The 24,194-nt window shown below is 46.6% G+C and overlaps 1 protein-coding gene across 4 annotated transcripts in view; it reads right to left on the bottom strand.

Moving 5' to 3' along the window:
* Window positions 1-24,194, bottom strand: part of Flvcr2 (feline leukemia virus subgroup C cellular receptor family, member 2) — a 52,290-nt gene that overhangs the window by 15,174 nt on the left and 12,922 nt on the right. For 3 of the 4 annotated variants that reach the window (XM_005414964.2, XM_013510128.1, XM_005414963.2), the window contains exons 2-3: window positions 12,611-12,752; window positions 9,002-9,142 (exon numbers count right to left, since the gene is read on the bottom strand). In XM_005414964.2, the coding sequence (XP_005415021.1) occupies window positions 9,002-9,142; window positions 12,611-12,752 (283 nt within the window). The remainder of the gene's footprint in view (window positions 1-9,001; window positions 9,143-12,610; window positions 12,753-24,194) is intronic. The other variant, XM_013510129.1, reaches the window with a different exon arrangement.

Below are 24,194 nucleotides of genomic sequence, written 5' to 3'. Positions count from 1 at the left end.
CCACATTCCTTTCTGAAGCTTAGGTCAAATCTGTGGGGTCAGCTGGACCAGTGGACATCTCCCATCTCTTCCTGATGACCCCGTCCCCTCTCTGTACTGCTCTACATCCAAGACCTTGATGCCACTACTTCTGCAGGTCATTTCTCTCATTCTTCCACACTCCTCCAAATGCTTCTCTGAACTAATTTCTACATCTCTGATTCCAGATTTTCCAAGATCTGTTATGGAAAACTATAAAACACCTTAAAGAGCATTTAGTTGGTGTCCTGCCTCATCAGTTCATTCAGCAAACAAATGGAGCACCTAAAATAGACAGTAAGACCTTCATCCTTTGAGAACAAGGCCATCTGTACAAAGCTACACAGCGAGCTGGCAGTGACCATAAGACTAGAACTAACCCAAAGGAGGAAGAGTCAGTTGCCTTCTGATGATGATGATGACAATGACAGTGGTTATGATGGTAGCAGCGTATACTTTTTAAAAAAGTACATATACTTTATAAAAGTACATATACTTTTTTTCTTTTGTACCAGACACTGTGCTGAGCACATTACAATCTTTTTAACCATCCTGGAAGTTTGGTAGTATTAGCATACCTACTCTATAGATGAGAAAAATGCGCATAGAATTAAAAAAACAAACCCCATCATTCCATAATGCCATCATGGATCTTTTTAGCTTTTTTTTTTTTTTTTTTGAGATAGGATCTCATTATGAGGTTTAGGCTGGCCTTGAACTCAAGGTGATCCTCCTTCCTCAGCCTTCTGAGTGCTGGGATTACAGGTGTGTGCCATCATGCCCAGCCTACAAAAGGTCATTTTTATCACAATTTGCCTAAATGTAGCTGACATACTCCCAACCTTAGGGAACCAGCTACTGAGTGAGGTGAAGGTCCAATTCTCATACAAAATCGGTAAGATCTGCTTTTCCAACCCCCAAGTCACACAGAGATTAAGTGGTACAGCTGGATTTGAACCCAGAGCCAGAGGCTCCAGAGTCCTTGATTTTTAATCACTTTACATCCTCACAGAGCTGATTCTCAGGACCAAGATTACCTGAACCAGGTCACTGAGGTTTGCTGTTGTCCCACCCTCTCCCAGCAGATCACACCAACGAGGTTGGGATCCATTTGGCTTCCTTCAGCACAAGGCCAACAAATCCAGACAAGTCACTGTCACAACTGCCAAGCTGGTGGTCACTGTAACTCCAAGGGTCCTGGCAACATCTTACAAACAGACCCGAGTACCCTTCACCCCACACACCCAGCCACTCAGAATTCCATTCCGGAGCCCAGAGGGCCATCAGCAGCCACTCCCAGAAAAGGGCTGGGCTGAAATGCTGGAGGAAGGGGGAAAACAACTTCCTGAACCCTTCCTGCCCCTCCGCCCCTCCTTCAGCCTCTGGGCCTGGTCTGACCCTGCCACAGGGATGTTCCCAGCAGCTCAGCTTGAGGTACAACTGGTGTTCTCATCCTGGATCCCCAGGGGGTGATGAAGAAGGAGGCATAATCCACAGGGACAGAGCATCAATACACACAAGGACTGGAGCAAAAAAATATACCATGCCAGGCATGGTGGTGCACACCTGTAATCCCAGCACCTGGGAAGCTGAGGCAGGAAGACTGCTCTGATTTTGAGGCCAGCCTGGGTTATACAGTAAGTTCGAAGTCAGCCTGCCCTATATGGTGAGACTTTGTCTCGGTATGTAGCCCAAGCTGGCCTTAAACTTGCAGCAATCCTCTGCCTCAGCTGACCAAGTGCTGTAATCACAGGGGTGAGCCATCATACCTGGCTAAAAAAGGTCTTTCTTAAAATCATTGGTATTTGGGAGTGAGTGACCTTAGGGATGCAGATCAGGGGGCAGACCCAGAATTCCTGGTAGTGTGGTTGTCAGAGGTTCTCAACTCTACCACAAAGCAAAATCTCCCAGGATGCATAGCAAAAGCAGTCCTCATCACTAACCTGCCAGACCGCAAATCAGAATTTCCAGAAGTGTGGAAAACCACATAATCATTTACTCCAGCACCCCAGAAATGTCTCCCCTAGGGAAGCTTAGTGCATTACTTAGCTTGGGCAGCTGTGATAAAATACTTGAGCTAATCAGTTGTTGAAGATGAAAGGTTGGCTTTAGCTGGTTGGTGTTAGCTGGAGGTTTTAGCCAAAGGGTGGCAGGCCTGTTGGCTTTAGGGCCGTGGCAAGGCCACCATCATGGCAGGCAGTGTGGGCAGGAAGGGAAGGACAGGAGGGGCAGCCCCAGGGTCAAGGGTCCCCCTGTGGTCTCACTCGTTTCTATGAAGACACACCTAATACTGGTCATGTCACCTCCCAATAATGTCACTGGCACCCACCAAGCCTTAAACATATAGTGGACCTTTGGCAGCCACTCAAGATCCAAACAGTAGCACTTGGAAAACATCAATCCCAGATTGCATCTCTGGGTTCTGTTTACTCAGTTTCCCTTCTGTCTTTCCTTTCCTTTTCTTTTCTTTTCTTTTCTTTTCTTTTCTTTTCTTTTCTTTTCTTTTCTTTTCTTTTCTTTTTTTTTTTTGATACTAGGAATGGAACTCATGACCTTGCACTTGCCAGGCAGGCACTGTGCTGCTGAGCTCTATCCCTGGCCCAGATACAAGGAAAAATTTATGTTTGTTGTGGTACTGAGGATTAAACCCAGGGCTTTCACATTGAGCTACATTTCCAGCCCATTTTATGTTTTATTTTGAGACAGGGTCTTGCTGAGTCACTGAATTGCTCAGGCTGGGCCTGAACTTGGCATCTCTTCCTCAGCTCTCCAAAGTGCTGGGAATATAGGTGTAGGTCACTACCCCCAGCACATAAATAATTGTTTTAAAAGGCCAGCCTGCCAAGCTTCCAGGAAACTCCAGGAGGACTTTTGGTCTTTTGATTTTTTTTTTTTTTTTAATTTGGGGGATTGTTGTTATTGTTTTGCTATACAGTTCAGGCTGACTTGAACTCATTATGCAGCCTAGGCTGGTCTTGAACTCCAAGTGATCCTCCTGCCTCAGCCTCCCCAGTCCTGAGGTCACATGCATGTGCCATCATGGCCAGCTATATTCCCATTCTTTTTTTTTTGAGACGGGGTCTCACTATGCAGTTGAGGCTGGCCTTGAGCTCACTTTGTAGCCCAGGCTGGTCTTGAACTCACAACGATCCTCCTGCCTCAGCCTCCCAAGTTATATGCCCAAACTTAAACCACGATCTTGGAAGAACACAGAGGCCCCTCCCTAGGCTGATGTGTGTAGGATAATGACAAAGCACTTGAGAACCCTGAAAAGCAAACCTGGAGGCCAGACCAGATACACTAAAGACATCAGAGCACAGTTTGGGCACAATATGGGAAGCACCCTCAGAGGGTCAACAGACCAAAAGCCTTCTCAACAAGGCTCTGCCAGGCTGTAAGACACCGGAGGAGGCCACACGAAAGTGAGACCCAGTGTGCAGAGAGAAGGTAGCTCTGAGAAGAGCCTTCTTTGCCGGGGTTCTTTGCTGCACCCCTCCCTACTTCACTCCTGACACACAGCAGCCCTACCCTGTGCCCAGACACCCGGAAACTTGGGAAACTGCTGCTGCCAGCCCTGAGTCTTCCCGCTTGGCCAACCGTGGGGGAGCGAGGAAGGGAGGGAGGGAGAGAGGGAGCGAGGGACTGTGGCCTCAGTGTTTGGGCGACACGGAGCCTGAACCCAGTCCCTGCATCTCCTCCCCTCTATGTTGCATTGCCAGACCTAGGAGAAAACAAAAGACCAAACTGGCATCTCTGCCTCCGCTGAATTTGAACTTCAAATAAATCAATCGATAGTTCAGTATAAGGAAGTCCCAATATTTCAAGGCAAGTGTTTACACAGGAAAGTATTCATTATGTTAGATAAACTTTATCTCTCTGTGGTAACTCTAAAGTTGTGGCCAAAAGTGTAGGGGAAAGCCCAGCTTTGAGACTCTGCATTTCCTCCCTGGGCTTCCATTGTTATTGCTGCACGGGCGCAGCTGCCTCAGCAAGCTGGGAAGCCCTTGGGAAGCCACTGGAGATGCCACTCTTACCAGACACTCCTTACTCAGTCAAATACAGCGCAGGCCAAAGGGTGCTGGGAGTCAGCAAGTTCACCAGCGCAACAGCAATTTGGATGCATGCTGTGCATGTCTTTATTTTTATTTTATTTACATTATTTACTCTTTTTGAGACAGGGTCTCTCTATGTAGTTCAGGCTGGTCTTGAGCTCCCTAAGTACTCCCAGCTGACCTTGAACTCAGTGATCTTCCTGCTTCAGCCTCCTGAGTGGGATTACAGACATATACCACCATGTCTGGAAATTTAAATCTTTAATAACCCCCAATGGCTGTGTGTTGAAGGTTTAGCTGCCAGCCTGTAGTCAACTGAGAAGGGTGGAAACTTCAGGAGGTGGGACATTATGGGAGGAAGTTGGGCCATTGGGGTGCACCTTACAGAGGGTGTCCACCACCAACCATTCCCTTTCTGTCTCTGTTCCCTAGCTGCCACAAGGTGAGCAACTCTGCTCAACCGGCTCTGCTCGACCACGCAGATGATGATGCCTTTGTCACATGCCCTTCCAAGAGCCAGCAGCCATGGGACTGAAAGCGTGACAAAAATAAATCTTTCCTCTTTTTGATTTTTTTTTTTTTTTTGTAGTCTTAGGCACGGCAGCCAGGGCCTCACATGTGCTGCAGCGGCAGGCACTCTGCCACCGAGCTCCCCCAGCTATTTCCTTCTTTTAAATAGATGTTCAAAGATTTTCGCTCACAGCAGTGGAAAGCAAAGCCGGGTGGGGGAGGCAATTGGGATTACAAAGCATGTCTTTGAATTTACATAGGGCTTTTTTGGTTCCTTTTGTTTTCATTTAGAGCTAAAACAATGGGAGAGGCAAGCCAAGAGTCTTGTCTGGATGAAGTGCCTGCTGCCATCCTTCTGAGATTACAAACCTTTGGCACAGGAGACCCCGTCACCCCCAAGTCCCGAAGATGGGTAGTGGCTCGGCTTCTGATCCCCTGGCACTCTGGGTCTTCAAAAGGACTCAGCCTCTAGGCAACTGGTCAGAAAGACTGAATCCGAGAAAATGACACACTCCCGGGGTGCAGGCCTCATGTGAGTGGGGCTCAGAGTCCAAGTGCTATGGTCAGGAGGGTCCTCTCTCCACTGGGAGGCAAAGTAGTGCAGTGGTCAGGAGCTGGGCTTTGCATCAGAGAAATGGCACCTGTGCTCTGAGCTCTCTAGCTGTCTGGTTTCCAGTGAGGGCCTCAATCTTGCTGTCTTGATTTCTCATGAATAAATGAGAAATATTAAATGAGCAAATGCATGTAAAGCACTTAGCATGGTGCCCAGCACACAATAATGGTTCAATGAAAAACATTTTCACATCTGTGATGAAGCCTAAGAATCATTTCCTTGTTGGCAAAGGGCTCTGTCACCTTAGCCCAATTCTCTGCCATAGCAATAAGGGTTATGGTTCTCTGACTATAATGAGGCACGCGTAAATATCCAAATCAGTCTAGCTTGCTCTTACTGGAATATTCCTAAGCTTTTGAGATAAATGCTAATATATTCTGTCTATGTAAAACAGTCACATGCTTCCAGAGGCCCAAAAGTGGAATGTAGTTCTAGTTTAAAGCATCCTAATTTTAAAAAAAAATTTTTAAAGTACTGTTTCATTTTGTTTTGAAACCGTATCACTATGTAGTTCAGGCTGGCCTTGAATTCATGGCAATCCTCCTGAGTTTTGGGATTACAGGCATGTGCCCCCAGACCTGAGGACACTCAGCCAATTTTCTTGAATAAACATACTTGCATTGTTGCAAGCTTTTTGATAATATTGATTTTAAAGCTGGCATAGTGGTGCACACCTATAATCCCATCACTCAGAAAGCTGAGGCAGCAGGAGGATTGCAGTGAGTTGAACTATAGTGAGTTCAAAGCCAGTCTGAACTACATAGCAAGGCCCTGTCTCAAAAAATCAAAAAAGAAAAAAAAATTGATTTTGACAATTATTTTTGCCATTGTTCTTGGAGGAGCATGTTTTCCAAAATCCTTCCTCCATCATTCAAGAAGTGTTCTTTTGTTTATTTCTTGTATTATAATTTAACAAATAGATAAGGATGAATGTCCAGAAGTACAAGATTAAAACTGCTCTACCCTCCAGGCAAGGAGGCATATGCCTGTAATCCCAGCACTCAGGAGAATCGATGTGAGTCTGAGGCCAGCTTGAGCTGCAAAATAAGTTCAAAGCCATCCCGAACTGTATAGTGAAACCCTGTGTCAAAAAGACAAAAGCAAAAATAAAAACTGCTCTGCCAGATTAAAGGTCATACAAGCACCAGGCACAGTGGTACATCCCTGTACTTTCAGCTCCTCAAGACACTGAGAGGCAGGAGGATCATAAGTTTGAGGCCAACCTGGGCAACTTAGTGAGACCCTGTCTCAAAATAAAAAATAAAAAGGCCTGGAGGTATAGCTCAGTAGAGTGCTCCTGGGTTCCACCCCTAGTACTGGGTGGAAAGAAAATCATATAGGCAACCGGCCACACAAGAGAGAAGGAGAAGGAACTGCTTTGCTCACTACAGTATGACCTAGTGCTGAGATCCGCAGTGACCAGAAGCAACCCAACTCCCAGAGCATTTTGTCCTGCTGTCTGGCTTCCATGATCAAGGGCCTGGCCCTGCCATCAACAGCCTCCAGTACGGAAGATCTCAGCCTCTGGAACGGCCTCTCTGCCCCTTGGCACTATGACCGTCATCTTCAGCTAAAGGAAGCATTTACTAAGCCCTTATCACCCCGGAATCCTTAGGCCTCACATGCCCTGCTGTCTGGCGCAATAAGGCCTGCAGTGGTCAAAGTTCAATGCACCTGAAAATTTCACTTAAGGGAAATGTGGAAGTTCTTGAAATCACTGACTCCTTAAACTGGAAGGGACCCCAAAGTCTATCTGGCTTCACCTCCATCTATATAGCCTGTGATTTCCCCCACACCTCCACACTAAGAGTTGGCCCTGTAAATGCTTGAATATATTGCTGTGATGGGCCATAACTTCCTCAGTCGGATGTCTCTAAATGCTAGCAACTTTATCAGTGAATGCAGAGACATACTTAGAGAAATTGCAGGGAACAAGCAATGGAGAACTGAAACTTTTAAAACTAATCGGGTAATCTGGAGCTATTCCAGATGAGAAGTCACTGGCTTCTGTGTATACCTGGAAAAGTTAGGACTGCTTATGGCCAAGCATGGCGGCACATACCTATAGTTCCAGCACTTGGGAGGCTGAGGCAAGAAGACTGCTGTGAGTTTGAAGCTGGCCTGAGTGACATAGTGAGTTCATGGGCAGCCTCAACTATATAGTAAGAACTTGTCTCAAAAAAAAAAAAAAAGAACTGCTTTTCTAGTGGGATGGCCAATATCTCTTACCTAGTGCCTCAGCAGATAAACACTTTAAGATAAAGGGCACTGATCAGTGTCTAGAGTGAAACCACGGGCACAGTTCTAGGAGTGCATACCCAGTTAATTATGGAACAGCCATTTAAGAACGCAGGCTTTGGAGTCACACAAATTCAAGTTTCAGCTCTGCCACTTAGAAGCTGGACGAGCAAGGTCTAGTTACCTAGTAGCGATGAGTTTCAGTCTACCCCACTTGGCTGTGGTGGGAATTAAAATAAAATACTATTGCTATAAAACAGTGGTTCGTGGGCCTATAGATAGCATGAAATTATAGTCAAATGGGGTTTCACAAAAGCAAGTCTTTCCAAGGCAGTCTCATTCCTTTGTTTCATAGGTTACTAAGTATGTCACACTTAATTGACTCTAAATTTTAACTTTAACCAGTGGATTAAATGGTCAGCACAACTGGGTGGATCTGTAACTTTCTGAATGAAGAGCACCAGTTAACAGACAAATGTTTACCTACTGGACAGATGTGCTTTAATGGAATGCATGGTACTCTGATCTTGCCACTCTCTGATGCCGCTGTCTTACTAAAGGTTGGAAGCTCAGTGTGGTGGTGCATATATGAATTTTTTTTTTGTCTTTTTTGAGACAGGGTCTCACTATGCAGTTAAAGCTGGGTTTGAACTCACTTTGTAGCCCAGGCTGGCCTCAAAATCAAAGTGATCCTCCTGTCGCAGCCTTTCCAGTGCTAGGATTACAGGCGTGCACCACCACCACACTTGGCAATATCTGTAATACTAGCACTCCAGAGGCTGAGGTAGGAGGATTGCAAATTCAACCAGGCAACTTAGCAAGACCCTGTCTCAAAATTTAAAAAATACAAAAATGGGCTGGGGATGTATCTCAGTGCAAGGGCCCAGGGTTCAATCTCCAGTATCGGAAAAAAAAAATTGGGAAGAAGATGCAGAAAACATCATCTAGCAAAGCAAGCTAATACACCAGTGTAAGCATGCAAATTTCTCTTGCCAAAGGTCAAGAAAATGAAATGAGATAAAAGGGGATTTATTTTGCATTCAGGCAAGGGGGGGCATCAATATTACACGATAAGAGAGAATTGGTTGAGGAGGCAACATTCACATATGCATGCATCCATTTGCTGCCTCCTTCATCACTACTGGAGCACCTACCTCAGGATGGCCACTGCAGAGGAATTTCACATGCAAACACTCCGCTCCCAGAGTTCAGTCTACAGGGGTGAGACCTGGAAATGCTTTGTTTTTTAATGGTATTAAGAGGTTCAAGTAATGGCACAGTAAGTAGGAGAGGAAAGTTCACCTAGCCCTGCTTCACAGAGGCGACACTGGATGGGATGTGGAGGACTGACACGCACTGGTCAGATAACTTGGCACAGCAGGAAAGACTTTCCAGGGTGGACTTTTCAGCACATGAGAAGGCCCTCAGGCAAAGCTGGCCTCTGAAGGCCTGAACGACTTCCAGTGCACTCCTGGGACTTGGAAAGAGGAGGACGCGGAGACACACCTGGCTGCTTGCTCACCTCCTGTTCCCAGTTTCAAGGAAGCCTGGGGCCACATCTGTTCCTTACCATAGGTGATGACAAGTAGCACAAAGCTGAGGTTTTTGAAGAGCCGGACAATGGAGCCCAAGTAGGAAGTATCAGAGGACGCCAAGGCATAGCTGAGGGACTGCGCCCTGCTGGGCGGGTGTTTCGGCTTCTCCTTGAACACTGAGAGGAAAGAAACGGAGGTGACTGAGAAGTCCAGTGGTCCCACCTGAGCAACCTGTGGTTCCACCACTGGGGAAGGAGCTAAGTAAGACTCCAAAGCAAATGCTCATTCTTCAGCTAGTGCTCAGTAGCTCCCCTCCAGAAGCTGCTTCTCATTTTCTGAGGCTCAGCACGAGCTCCTTTGATTGCTTTTTCTTAATGGCTCCTGGAGGGCTGAAACCAGGGCTTCATTCCCAGGCAAGGATCAAAGATCAAGGAGCCCCATAGTAACCAGCAAGTGACACACCACAGAACATTAAAAGAATACAATAGTGGCCCAGGCTGGGAAAGAAGCAGAGGCTGCAGCTTTGGGGTTCCTGAGCCCAGTTAATGGCTTAGCTCCAGGCCTCCTTCTGAGGGCGTGGGGCCTGTGTTGCCCATGTTTGGCACAGGGTCCAGCATGAGGCAGCTACACCAACATATTCCCGGGGTCAGTAAGTGGAAAGGCTCTTCTTCTATAGGCAAAGCACGGAGTTCATTCCTAGCTTGGCAACTTTGGGTCAGATATCTGCCTCATGACGGAGACAAGAATAAGCTGCATTCCTCCAAGCTGATTCTGATTCCAAGAGCCAGAGAAGGAATGTGGGAAAACCACTCCTTTTATCTCTATTTCAGTGCAATTCGTATGACTGTTTTGACCACAGAGTGACTTTCGGTATTCCGAGGACAGTTTAATTAGTTATTTGGCTAAATTGGTCCCAGGGCTGAGGCTAAGTAAGGGGCGCATGGCTTTCCCATGCTTTGTGATGGCTCCTGAAAGGGCAGCAGGCTCTCTCCAAGACAGGAAGCTCTGGAAATAAGGTTTACTCTCTTGGCAGATCAAAGGGGCCCCCACCCCCAAAACACTCCAGGCCTGACTTCAGAGCTGCTTCCTCTTCCTCCACAAAGAGTCCTGCAGAACTTCCACCCACTGGGAACCCCTCCTCATTGTCCTACCTGTTCGCCCCCCTTCCATCAGGAAAGAGCAAGGCCAGCTCTGTACCAGTAGCCGGTGTGAGAAATTGAAAGTGTAATTAAGAGCCAACATGTATAATAGATATTGGAAATGGGAAGAAAAAGTTCAAATGGGAAGGGGAACAAGGGAGGAGGGGAAAAGAAAAGAGAATAGCAGGAAAAAAGCTTGAGTAAATAAGGAGAGGAAGAGGCGCTGGAGGGAGGGGGATGGGAAAAAAGCAGCAAGCTGCATCGTGTACAGATACAAATTCCCTATGATGAATGTGATCATTACGTATATTTAAAATGTACCAATAAAATTTTTTAAAATGCAAGAAAAATTTAAAAATAAAATAAAAAAAGGATTTGGCAGCCATAAACTGGAGGTCAGATATGATTTTCCATTCTTTACTGAATTAGCTACTACCTGTGCTTGATAATAAAATGCCAAAAAGAAATGTCCTACCTTCGAGGTTTTCAGTTGTAAAGAACTAGGCCCTCATCTGCTATACACACAAGAATTTGGAGTTGGCCACATTACCTTTTCTTTTTAGACAGGGTCTCACTATGTAGTTTAGGGTGGTCTTGAACTCACAGCAATCCTCCTGCCTCAGCCTCCCAAGCTCTAGGATTACAGGAGTGTGCCACCATGCCTGGCTGATGGCCACATTACAATTTAAAACTCAAAGTCTAGCTGAGGAAGATGCCATGGTTGTATCATTCTTCCCTGCTCATGGCTATAGCGCCCCTGTTTCTAACCTTCCCAAGGCACCTAGGCCTCTGTCTGTGATATTCTGCTAGTTTTAGTGGTTTTTTTTTAGAACTTGGTATGTAGCCCAGGCTGGCCTCAAACTCACAATGATGTTTCTGCTTCAGCTGCTTGAGTGCTGGAATTACAGGTGTGCACCTGGCTTCTGCCAGTTTTAAAAGGCATCAGGCAGCCCCTTCTTGTACCGGATCCATGGCGGGAGTAAAGAGTGAGAACAGTTAGATGAGGTGCACAGTTACAGAACCGTCTGACTCTGGGGGTCAGGCCAGCAGGCAGTAATGAAACCTTTAACACAGGAGATGGAACGCTGAGGCATCAGGGACAAACTAGTTAACCTTTAGGCAGGTGACTAACTGAAAATGACAGCTTCTACTTTGCTATTTCTGAATTAATCCACACTTACATGACATCCCTCAGGTGAAAACAGAAGACATAAAATTCTGTTGATCAAATGCCTCCATGATTAAATGTATGTCCATATAAAATGTTATGGTAGTTACCTGAGATTGATGGTTATGATCTACTAGTCCACTGATTGGTTTGGCATAGCTCTGGGTATGGATAATGTGAAGGCCCACCCTGGATGTGAGTGCTACCCTCCATAAGGGTGCATAGTCTGGAAATAATATAAAGGACAGAAAGAGGGTGGCTGTCATCGCTTGCTGCTTTGCTACTTGGCTGCTTGCTGCCTTCTGCCCACCAGGAATTGTTTCTCCTCTGTGTTTCCCCTCTGCCATGCCATCCTTCAGGTGAACCAGCCAACTATGAACTTAAACCTCTATAAACTGAGCTACAATAAACCTCTCCTCCTTTAACTTTGGGTGTTGGGTATTTTGTCTCAGCAACAAGAACAATAACTATTTATAATTCTTTTGAAAAGCATCTGAGAAATGTAGCCTCTGAGTATTCTCAACTCAACCACTGACACTATTCATGTTTGTAGATAAATTTCTGTTTTTCTTTTAGAAATTTGGAGTATGAAGTTAGAAACACTTAGATTTGAATCCAGTCTGCCACTAATCTCAAATAAGATTATCTAATCTACCTATCTAATCTTTTTTTTTTTTTTTTTTGGTACCATGAATTGAACTCAGGGCCTTGCGCTTATCAGGCAGGCACTTGTGCTGCTGAGCTATATCTTTGGCTCTATCTATCTAATCTTGAATAACTTTCATAACTTCCCTCAAGTCTTTTTTTTTTTTTTTTTCTTTTTGAGACAGGGTCTCTCTATGCAGTTCAGGCTGGCCATGAGCTCACTATGTAGCCCAGGCTGGCCTCAAACTCACAATGATCCTTCTGCCTCAGCCTCCCAAGTGTTGGGATTAAAGGTGTGTGCCACCAGGCCCAGCAAGTCTCATTTTTCTTTGTAAATGGGACCAATATAGTAGGTTACTTGTGGGTCAGGTACTCTTACCCACCTGAGGTCAGGTGTTCTTAACACAGTTCCTTGAGGGTGTGGGATCTCACAGAATGTTCATCAAAGGGACCAGCATGCTACCCAACTCTGGTGAAGTAGAACTGGAGACTACTGAGCCACTGACAAAGTACACAGGATTAGCTGGGAACTGTACTGGGGGAAACTTTACAGGTTAAAACATTGGAAGACCCTAGCAGCCTGGCCTCCATTTTCTGTGAAAGTCCAAGGTATTTTAGGGCCATGTTCCTAAGGATCCTACCAAAGGCAACTGCACCTCCCTGCCCACTTCTCAGTCTACTGATGACCTTACCGATGATGACCAGGATGAAGAGGAGAGTAGCCACACCTCCTACTATGTAGAACATGATGCTGATGTGGTAGGCAAGCTTGTCCTGGTCGTTGACATTGGGTACCAAAACCGGAGGGACCAAGAACCCAATTGCAATTCCAAGCTACGGAAGACAGACACAATCAGTTACTAATGGCCACAAAGTGGCAGCACAACTTGGAAAAGGTTCCTCATAAGAAACATAATTCCCTACTTCTAGTCTTTCCTAAATCCCAGAGAGAGATTATTTCCCCACTTCAAGACATTAGCAAAATATCTCTTCTAGTTGAGAGTGTGACTCACATGTACTTCTCACTCTCACGATCTATGGAAAACAATTCGAGCTGGCAGTCTCACTGCCTGGCTCTTCTCTAGCGGCACACACTAACGCAGGATGGTTTCTATGCTTCCATCCCTGGGGTAGACGATACAATAATATTGATTTTTTTTCTTGTGCTACTTAAATGTTTAGTTGCACTGAGTCTGTTAACCTGGAGGTGAGAGACAAGCTGGGAAAAGACCCACATCCTACCACCACAAGAACTTGCATCAGTAAGAGCCGGAAGCCTAAAACTGTTACCACACTGACAAAAATGAAAGCATCAGTACTCGGTGTGAATAATTTCACAACGTCCAAAGCATCTGTAGTGCAAAGTCACACACAAATGGCTACACATACACACACCACCAACACCACCACCACCACCAACGAATTAAAGCATCTTAGACCGGAAATGGAGTCCAAACTCCAATGACCTGGCAGATAACGTGACCTGGGTGTTTCAAGTCAGAAATACTTTGACTCAGTGGTAACCGATACCACTCGCCGAAGTCCCTCTGCCATCCACAACATAAAGGCAGAAAGTAGTAAACAGCTGTGATCTCAGTCAGAAAACAGCTTCTGACTCCAGCAGTGCAGGAACATGAGTCAGTCCTTCGTCATAAAGTCCCACTCTTCCTTCAGTACACCAGAAAGGAACAGCTGGTAGAGAAGCATGTAGCTTTCCCTCTGCACTGTTGCACCATTCATCATGACTTGGTCACCCTATCTGTCAATTACTGCTACTTGGGTGGCTTCCAGAGGTGCTTGGCCACCAATAGGTTGCGTGTAGAGCTCCCTATGCAGTGTATAATCAAGAAAGACGACATATCTGCGAAATACCTACTGTGTGGAAAGCACTCTGCTACACTTTCTAGGAGCTACCATGGTATACAGGTATAAGAAGGGGATTCAAAGAGCTTGTAATCTAGTACAGGAGAGGACATTGAAAACTAAAATACAAAAGGTAACACAAATGGTCCTCTTTGTGGGTTGAAAAAAGAGAATGTTGCAGTTGGTAGATCTTTTTGTAACCTTCTGTTACAACTTGACCATTAGAGGACCAGTGAGTGGTGGTTATCTGAGGTTAAACTCAACGCCAGAAGTGACAGAACTTGGCCAGGGCTGCCCACAGTTTCAGGAGAGAAATCAGATCTTCTGGCTTCTTAGGCCAGTGCCTTGTCTGCTTGCCTGGCACCAACACCCTGAAAAAGGCCCAGATGGGGACAGCTAAATGTCCCCAGAGTGTCACCTGTTCTTCAGTAGCAGAGATATTTCAAAGTTCAGATTTCTATTTTTTAGACAAGGTTTCACGATCTACATAGTTCAGGTTGGCCTTAATTTTACTGTGTAGTTGAGGCCAGCTTCAAACTCCTGCTTCCGCCTCCTGAGTGCTAGGATTATAGGCATGCACCACCATATCAAGCTAAGTCCAGTTTCTTAACTGCTTATTTTCAAGACTTTGGAGTAAAAACCAACCATAGACAGAGAGGCAACTACAACCTTACTCAGAGCTTCGAAGGGCTTCTAAACACTTTGCAGTGGGAGACCTGGAAGTTAAATAGACTCTTGGAGGGTCCCTTTTGAGTGAGGGATGTTACTGACATCATCCAAGACTGAAATTCTATCATTTCCAGAGGGAAGATAAAAACCCGGAGACCTTCACCTAATCCCCAGTATCCTGCCACCTTGAATAATTAATCCTCTGGTACCACATGTCACACCTGCCATCTCGGGGCTGGACTCACCTACCTTGCCTGCAGCCCAAGGCTGAGTACCTGTTGCTCCCATGGCATGGAAGTGTCTCCAGCCACTAGGGTGAAGCTGAGGTCCCAGACCCCACAGCAATCTTGGCTATATGGTGACACTGTCTCAGAGGAGCTTTTGCAAGAAGAAACCTGGCTTTGGAGGTTCTTTCATGCCCAGCATGGTAAATCAAGACATAGAGATTGGATTGTAAATAGCTATTTCTTTTGTTGTTTGTTTTGACACAGGATCTTGCTATATAGTGCAGGCTGGTCTTGAACTCACTATGTAGCCCAGGCTGGAACTCATGGCGATACTCCTGCCTCAGCCTCCTGAGCACTGGGATTACAGGTGCGTGTCACTATGCCTGGCTTTTTTCTTTTTAATATTGCATTTTCCCTGAGCAATGTTCAGTGAGAGTCCATAACTCTATTTCCAGGTGCTAGTTCCTAGGTCTATCTAAAGAGACTGTATATGTTGGTTGGCTGGCTGGCTGGCTGGGTAGAGGGGTGGATGGGTGGATGGGTGGATGGGTGATTGGGTGGATAGATGGATGGATGGATGGATGGATGGATGGATGGATGGATGGATAGGTTGGTGGTGGGTGGGTGGATGGTTAGATAGGTAGATGGGTGGATGGATGGGTGCAAGGGCTGATGAACAGATGGACAGATGAAGCTGGTAGAAAATCTGGTCTACATAACTTAGAATAGCACATAGGTGGGCCTATTTGAGTCCAGGATTTTTCCACAAATCACATTTTACCCACAGTGGAAAGAAACACGCAGGACTGCCTATCATTTTTTGACCATCTACTAAGACTAGGGTATCTAATATGCTTTATCTTTAACTCTAATAACTTTATAAAAGAGCTGGGCAAGGTCTGATCAATACCTTTGGGGCCAAAGCAGCCCTGGGCTCAAGCCCACAATGAATTCAAAGAGGTGAACAACGCTGTCCCTTGAGAGTGGCACTGGCACCTTTCCTGTGCTTGATGTTAAACCCAGACCCGGGTGAGGAGTATAAATGATTCAATCACCACTAACCACATCTGAGCTACTTATGTGCCTGTACTTCTCATTTTATTAATCCCAACAAAATAAAAAAGTCATGGACAAAACACTACATTTAAAGTCAAGCCAAGTTGCAGTTTTAACTCTTCAGGAGTTTCCTAAAAATTGCTTTTAAACCGGGCATGGTGGTGCACTCCTGTTGTTCCAGCACTTGGGAGGATAAGGCCGGAGGAGTGCTGTGAGTTTGAGGCCAGCCTGGGCTACATGAGTTCAAGGCCAGCCTGAACTACCTAGTAAGACCCTATCTCTAACAAATAAAACAAAACAAATAAAATAAAAATTGCTTTATAAAGTGTAGCTGGAGCCAGGTGTGGTGCTGCGCCCCTGTAATCCAAGCACTCAGGAAGCTGAGGCAGGAGGATCAATGTAAGTTTGAGGCCAGCCTGTACTACAGAATGAGACTCTGTCTATAAAAAAAAAAAAATAAATGAATGAATGAATGTGGAGCTGGGCTGTCTTCATCTTTACATACCTCATCACTGCGTTTTCCACTGCCATCCCTCAGGTGGGGTCCTGAGCACCTGTATTTGCACATGCAGGGATCCCTGTTGCCCATCAAGGAGGTTTGGGGGACAAGATCATCAGAAAAAGCGTGGATCAGGGCTCTTAATAGTGACCATGTGGCTCTGCTCCTAGCCATTCCCCAGCAGCCAGTGAGCTTTGGGAAATGTGATTGGATCACATCCATCCCCTGCTTAAACCCTGCAGTGACATCCTTCTGCTTTCAAATTAGGGGTAAAGATCCTAAATGCGGCCCACAGAATTCCGCACACGAGGCCTGACTACTCATCTGCTCCTGGTCATTGATGTGTTCTGTGGGACCCTGTGGCATGATGGCTTCCTTTCTATTTTTCCACCAAAGCTGCCTTTGGGTTTTGTTTGTGGTTGTGTTGTTTTATTTTGTTTCATTATCTTTGAGACAGGGTCTTGCCGTGAATTCCTTGAACTCACTATGTAGCCTGGCTGAGCTCAAATCCATAGCAGTGCTCTTGCCTCAGCCTCTCAGGTGCTTGGATTACAGATATGTGTCACCATGCCCAGCTCCCACAGCCTCCTTGTAACTGAGGACCACAGGAAGCTTGTACCAGATTTCTTGCCAGGACCAGAATGTCCTTGCCACCTTGTTTCACATAGCAAATGCAGCCATCCTTCAGCAGTTAGGTCAAACCACATTTTCTCAGCTTTCTCCAATCCGTTACATGAGGCCAGGTCCCTGCGAGGTAATCTGCATTATTTAACTAACATTTGGCTGTCCAATCCGAGTAAGTTCACACTTTGATCTGGAACATGGCATATACTAATACCCATCGTAGTAAAATGTGTGGAGCCATTCATGGAGTGTCTCTATCTTCACAACCACCCCAGCAAGAGGGGTCTAACACTGATCCAATTTTAGAGGGGACTGGCACTGAGGAGCAGAAAGGTTAGGTAACTTGCCCAAGATCACAAAGCTTTAGGTAGCACAGCTGAAGTTTCAACATTCAACAGATCTAAGTCCAGAGCTTGCTGTAGTCTATTTCACTGCCCCCAAACAGGTGTTTAACAGAAGATGTGACGAATGAAAGGTTGGACTCGCAGCCTGCCATGCTAAACTTTTGTTTTCTGCTTTCTTTCTGCTCTTTCTGCAAACTCAAGCCCGATATCTAAATGCTGCAATCATGTCAGTAGTCATGAACACACCCAGGACAAATATCACAGTTACAGACATGTCTGAGTATCTAGGGCTCTCGCTGACAAGAAGCCACGCTTCGTGTGACCTGTCACTTGTCACTGACTCGTGCATTTAACAGAGCAGGAATAAAAGCAAATAATAACCTGGCTGCACCTAGGGTTAGATTCCCATACCCCACTGATTCCACAGCACAATCCACGAGCTATATAAGCTCTGGGATTCACACAGCAATGTTTCTCACCACATCTACCACCACAAGACCCCGAGTGAATCGCAGTTCAACAACAGCCCTGAAACAAAGCTGCCTTCCTAAATACTGTGGTCACGGGGTCAGAGGTAGCCAGGCTCCCTTGTACTCCAGCCAGACTGGATGAATCACAATTCTAACTATTTGGTCCTTTCATCTCTATCTTTATCCCAAGTCCTCCCTAGTTCTTTACTATCAGTCAATGGCAGTGTTTTCAACGAACTTCCTTGGACTCTCCTCCCTGAGTGTGATCCCTTGCTGTCCCTTCCTCTAGGCCTTTGGTTTTTAGCCATCTTTCTGACACTTACTAGTCCAGTTCCTGGTAAAATGGACAGGTGTTTGCTCTATATGTAGATACCTGTTGTTGAACAAGTGAGCTGCAGTTGACTGGTATATCAGGAAAATGCCACTTCCTTGGCAGATTGGTCGTGTGAGTCCAGTCTTGTGGAAAGATGTGGTTAAAAACTGATATCTTGGCAAGGTTCACAGGGAAAGTTTGCTACTTTAATAAGCATGTTCCAGGGTCTTTTTAAAATCAGAGTTTGAGATAAACAGATTCAATCCAGACTTCTCCACAGCAGTTTGCTTTAATGTCTGTCAACTCTTATAAGCCATGATTGTGTATGCAGTCTGATGCACCCCTTCCCAGGATGCTGTGCATGCTGAGGTCCATATATAAATGTGTGGCTCTACATCTCTCCATGCACACTAGCAATGGGCTTTTTAATCTGAAGCTAAACTCACAGAGTGGACAGCTGAGGGAAACTTAAAATGCACAGATAAATGTAAGAATGGCATTATAAGGTCAGGCATGATGGCCCAACCCTACAATCCCAGCACTCAGGAGGCTGAAACAGGAAGATTACCTCGAGTTCAAGGTCAGCCTAAACTACATAATGTGTTTAAGGCCGTCCTGAACTACATAACAAGACCTTGTCTCAAAAAAAAGAAAGAAAGAAGGAAAGAAAGAAGAAAGAAAAAATGAATGAATGAATGAATGAATGAGAAAGAAAAAGAAAGAAAGAAAGACGGCACTATATAAATGGTCACTTAAGTCTGTTCTTCCACAGACTTTATGGGCTTTGAAAAGTGCTAAAATATAGTATGGCTAATTTCATTCCATGCTACAAATCCCTGGGGCTGGGACGCTTGTCACTGTGGTCTCAAGCATGGACAGCATGGCCACCACTAAAGCTCTGTCTCCAGGGACCAAGTGCACCTGAGGAATTACATGGCAGTGAATCCTCTACTCCCTGCCTGTCCCACACTCTGGTGTGTACACTGAAATGCTGCAAAGACAGTCTGATTTGGGCAAGTCTGCACACTTCAACAATTCTGGAGCCAAAGATCCCTTGTTCTTCCCAGTGGCCAGTGTTGCTAATGTGTCACACCTGCCGAAGCAGGGGCTCCAGGACCCAAATGCAAAGGATGGATTAGAATGAAGGTGCTTGCAACAGGGAGGCCTGGCAGGGGGCTTAAGTCTGTGGATGTGTCCAAAAGAAGCAGGACACACCAAGGTGGCTGCTGGGGCATCAACACACTGAAGAACTGAGCTGTATCACAAGGATGAGGCCCAGCTGTCCAGGGACACCAAGCAGCTCCAGGGAACAGTGATGCAATGCAGAGCCTGCTCAGGTGACCGTGTTTATGAAACCCCCAAACCCAAGCCCTTGGCTTCCTCTGGACAGGCTGCTTTGGGATTAAGGAAGTGGCAGGCCTCCAAGAACAAAATGACCCCACTGATGTGAGGGAAAATCACTCATGAAGGGAATTTACAGATTTAAGAGCTAAACTTGGGTCTCTAGGAATCTAGGAAGCAAGGTCACACAGCAACTCCAGATTTCCTCAGAGCCTTCTCCCTAGTCACCGGTTTGTCCTCAAAGCATGATTATGCTGGTGGCTTAGACTGCCTTTATGTTCTCGGACTTCTTCTGTCATTTGAGAGGAAAGAGAGTAGAGAAATGCAGACTGCACCTGCTTCTTAAACCAGAAGAGCTTATAGTCATTGAATCCCAGGGTCAACCATAACAGTTATGATTGCTGACACATCATGCTCCCTGTGTGACAGGCACTGGCTGAAGTAAAGTGGGGGCAACTGGTGTGGAAGTAGCTTGCTAAGGTCACCTAAGAGTAAGTGATGAGGCAGAACTTCAAGCTCAGACCATCTGCACTGGAGTCTGTGTTCTTCGCCATTAGGCAAAATGCTTTGGTCTTAACTGTGATTCAGACTAGGAGATGAACACCAATATGTTCTGAGCACCTACTGTGTGCTAGGCTGTGCACACACTAAAGGATCTTTCATGTGGTGTTTTCTTGAAGCCTCACTACCACTTCCTGAGGTCAGTAACGTCATCTGCCATGAGATTCAAAGCCATGATTCTCTCCCTTCCAAAGCCCTTGAACCTCAGTTCAGCCATTAGAGGCTGTGTGCACTTGGGCAAATTACAGATGTTTTCTCCTCTGTGAAACACCAAAGATGATGTTGCTGACTTCAGGAAGGCCATGGCTTTCCAGCTCCTAAGGACACAAATCACTGTTGTCCTCAACACTCAAAGGTCCCTCTGGCTGAGTGCTGATAGCTGAAACCACAAGCCCACAGACCTTCTCCATGACTCAGCACAGAAAGAGGAAAAATTAGTGTTTTTTGAACCACCCAACCAGCCAGGGTTGCATCATGCAAGGGTCACCCCACATTTTCCACCTTTACAGTAGGTAGTATGCAACGCTCCACTCAAATGCCTTGTCAGTCTCCACCACCTCCGTCCTAAATGAAGATGTTCAACAGCCAATGGACAGACCCTCTGGGCCTGAGTGGTTTGGCTTCATTCAGCTTTGTCACTCCCTGGCACATCCCCTGCCCTGGGCCTTTTTTGTTTGTTTGTTGTTTTTTGAGACAGGGTCCTGCCATATAAATCAGGCTGGCCTTGAATTCACTATGGAGCCCAAGCTGGTCTTTCAAACTTACAGTGATCCTCCTCCCTCAGCATCCTGACTGCTGGGATTACAGGTGTGCCACTAAGCCTAGTATATCATTCTCTGCCCTTTGACAGATAAAATAACCCAAAGGGGAAGAACTATTTCTTCTGCAGCAATGCAGCATGAGGTCAGTCCTAAAGTGTGTTCATGTGACAGTCGATATTGCCAATCTTCCCAGGTTTTCTTTTAAGTCAATGGCTCTTCCTGGGGACAACCCTCCCATCCCCATTTTCAGGGGTGGACCTCAGACTGCTGCTGCTGGGATGCCATGAGCATGACCCAGTTCTTCTGACTTGGGTGTGCATCTCCTGAAATAGGCCCCGTGTAACTTTTTTCTAAGAAGCTGACCTCCTAAATTACCTAATCCTGCCTCATGACACAGGGCAAAAACTAGGAAGAATGAGAAACCTAAATCTTACACCAAGAAAACTATTAGTCACCCATGGCTACCACCACCCCATCAGCCCCGACATTGTTATTTAAGGAGTGCCCTGAGACCTCCCTACACAGAAACAGCTCCCAGCATCCTGCTCTGAAGTCACCTCCCTTTCTACCTGGCCTGATGTTTTCACCACTGCTCCCTCCTTGAGTGGGTGGCATACAGCCTTATCTTTCCTCCCTGAAATATGAACTCTCTAAGAGCAAGGACCTTCTCCTGCCCATTCAAGGTCCCATCTCCAGTGCTCTACCATGTCCTGCACAGCTTGGCACACAGTAGGTACTCAGTATTTGTTCAATAAATAAAAGCCATGATGCACGGTCTCAAAAAAAAAAAAAAACAAAACCATATGACAAGACAAAGGAACAAAGGCCTTTATCTACCAGTGCTCATCTGTCAGGCAGTGGGTAGACACAGGGAGGTAATCCAGGACAAGCAGGGTTCAAGGACAGAAGAGAGCAGGTGTCAGTGCCACTCCAAGTGGGGACCTGGCTTGGCACTGTGCAGAGATCCCCATGAAAACCATTTCAAAGGGGTTCCTAACCCTCAAAAAGAGGAGCGTGTGTATGAGGAGACTCCGAGGGGAGGATGACCTAAAGCAGGCACAAGCCCTGGACTTGGTAAGAATAAAGCCCTTTGCTTGGGCCTGCACAGGCTGTCTGCACTGAGGAATAAGTTGGCTGGGATAGGCACACCCTGCCATGGAGCACGGATTCATTGGGCAACGGTGCACGCAGGGCAGACAATGGAGAGAGGGGACTCTGCAGAGGTCTTGCCAAGGGTTAATGGCAGTGGAGGCTCTAACATCTTCCCTGGGGCCACCCATGCCCTGACAGTCCTACAGTGCTGCCTCTTACAGTGAGGAACTGGGAGGAGACAAGCAAAGCCCAAGAGCACCCCAGCCCTGAGATGAAGCTTCCCTCTCACCATCCCCTGAAAGCAGTGCTGGCTCCACCATGTCCTGCACAGAAGGAGGCACCACCCGTGACACACACAGACAGAGCAGAACAGCTGTACCTCAACACTCCTTGGCCCTGGCCGTCCGCAGCCAGCTGTGAGCTCCTAGGAATCAGAAGGACTAGAATGCTTCCTAGGACTCCTAGAACCACAGAGCAGCTCAGTGCAAAAGTTTTAAGCACTACTTCCTCTCTATACTAATGAAAGGGCTGCTCGTGAACCCACAAGCTCTGGGAGAAGCTTCTACACCCAGAATGAGCAGAGTTTATTCTGAACAACCAGCTGACTGTGGAGTGCTGAGCCTTCCAAGTGGAGGGTATGGCCCTTCATCCAAGGGTGCACTTCTCAAGACAGGACAGAAATGTACACAGGGAAGCTCTTCCAACGCCTGTCCAAAGGCAAGTCCAGAATCTTTTATGTACTTATTTTTTTAAGTACAGGAAAGGACAATAAACTGGGCATGGTGGTACAAGCCTATAATCAGGCACTTGAGAGGCTGAGATGGGAAGATTACAAGTTTAAAGCCAGCTTAGCCTACATAGTGAGACCCTGTCTCAGAAAACCAAACCAAATCAACGAACAAACAACACTAAGCTGGGTATGGTGCTATACTTCTGTAATTCCAGCGACCTGGAGAACTAAGGCAGAAGGATCACACATTGAAGACCAGCCTGGTCAATTTAGAGAGACCTTGTCTCAAAATAAAAAATAAAAAGGGCTGGAGATGCAGGTCAGAGCAAAGGTCCTGCGTTCAAGCCTCAGTACCATCAAAAAAGAGAAAGGACGCTAAAAATCAGCGTGCAACATCTGCACAGTATTTCACCACTTTCAAGGCAACTGCACTCCCATGTATTATGTGGACCTCACTCAGGGCAGGTAGGCTAACAGCAGGAGGCTGCGGTGTGTGGAGTGGTGCCTGCAGAGTCCTGCAGGGGAAGGGCTGTGTTCCCATTTCACAGAGGAGCTTAATCAGCCTACCAAGGGCCCAGGGTTAAGCAGGGTCAAGATCAACACTGAGACTTCTGATGTCCCAGGTTCAACCCTGCTTGGTTCCCAAGGCACCAAGCAGACATAGACCCCAGGAAACCACAGGTCAAAGCTCCAGATGATCCAGGTATGGGGGGATCATTTGTAGCTGAGGATTGTGCTGCTCTGTGACCCATCTGCAAGACGTCTGGGCCTCACACACATATAACCATCCGTATACACTGTGCGACCCTTACAGAGTTCTTTCTGGGGAGTGAGTCAGAGGGCAGCCGGGGAGAGCAGAGGGCGGTAGTGCCTCCGGATGTCCCTAAATAATCGTCCACAGCCTGAATCTGGCCCTGAGAACACAACATCTTTTCCCCCCTACACAATGGCCTTGAGAGAATCTAACGCCAGCAAGGAGGGTCCTCCTTACTCCAAAAATAAAAAAGCAACCTGCTGTTGAGACTCCCACCCCAGCTGTCTCCAAACCAAGGCAGGGCGGCAGACACTTGAGGCTGGGGAGGGGCTGGAGGAGACAAAGGCTCCACAGAACGGGGGTGGGGGAGGAGGCAGGTCTCATAGCACCATCCCCCAGCTCAGCAGCCCAAAGGAGGAGGGGCTTGATCACCTGCTGTTCTTTCCAGCCCCCTTCAAAGGCATCAGAAATTGAGGGAATAGTGAGGGGCTTTTCTCGGGGTCGGCGGGGAGTCCGGCTACACATAAAAAAGTGAAGAAGATGAGGAAGAGGCCTGAATCCAGTTGTTTTCCCCCCTACCCAGCCCTCCTCTTCCTGATGCTGTGGAGACCAGCATCAGAAAACACCTGGCATTCTCTTCCCATAAGGAAGAGATAAAGCCACATGCTGGCAAGGGAAATACTGCTGCAGAGTGACCGTCACCCTCCTTCCCCACCACCATCCTGGCCCTCCAGGGTCCTCCACATAGACAGTGCCCCATCTCCCCTTCTCAGCAACCCTGTGAGGCCAGTGATCCTGTTCCTGACATATGAAGCTACACCCAAGAAGACATATGCACTGACAGCTCCTACTCGGCCACCCACAAAATGGGTCCAGCTCTCCTGGCTTCCATACCAGGACATCTCCAACTTCCATGAACATTGGAACTCCTGGAGGAGAACAAAAACACAGACTTCCAGGTTCCAGCCCAGA

The sequence above is a fragment of the Chinchilla lanigera genome, unplaced genomic scaffold (genome assembly GCF_000276665.1).
Source record: "Chinchilla lanigera isolate Chin_1 unplaced genomic scaffold, ChiLan1.0 scaffold00211, whole genome shotgun sequence".
NCBI classification, from domain to species: domain Eukaryota; kingdom Metazoa; phylum Chordata; class Mammalia; order Rodentia; family Chinchillidae; genus Chinchilla; species Chinchilla lanigera.
Note: the sequence above shows the minus strand (reverse complement) of the source record. Positions and strands in the feature narration are given on the sequence as shown.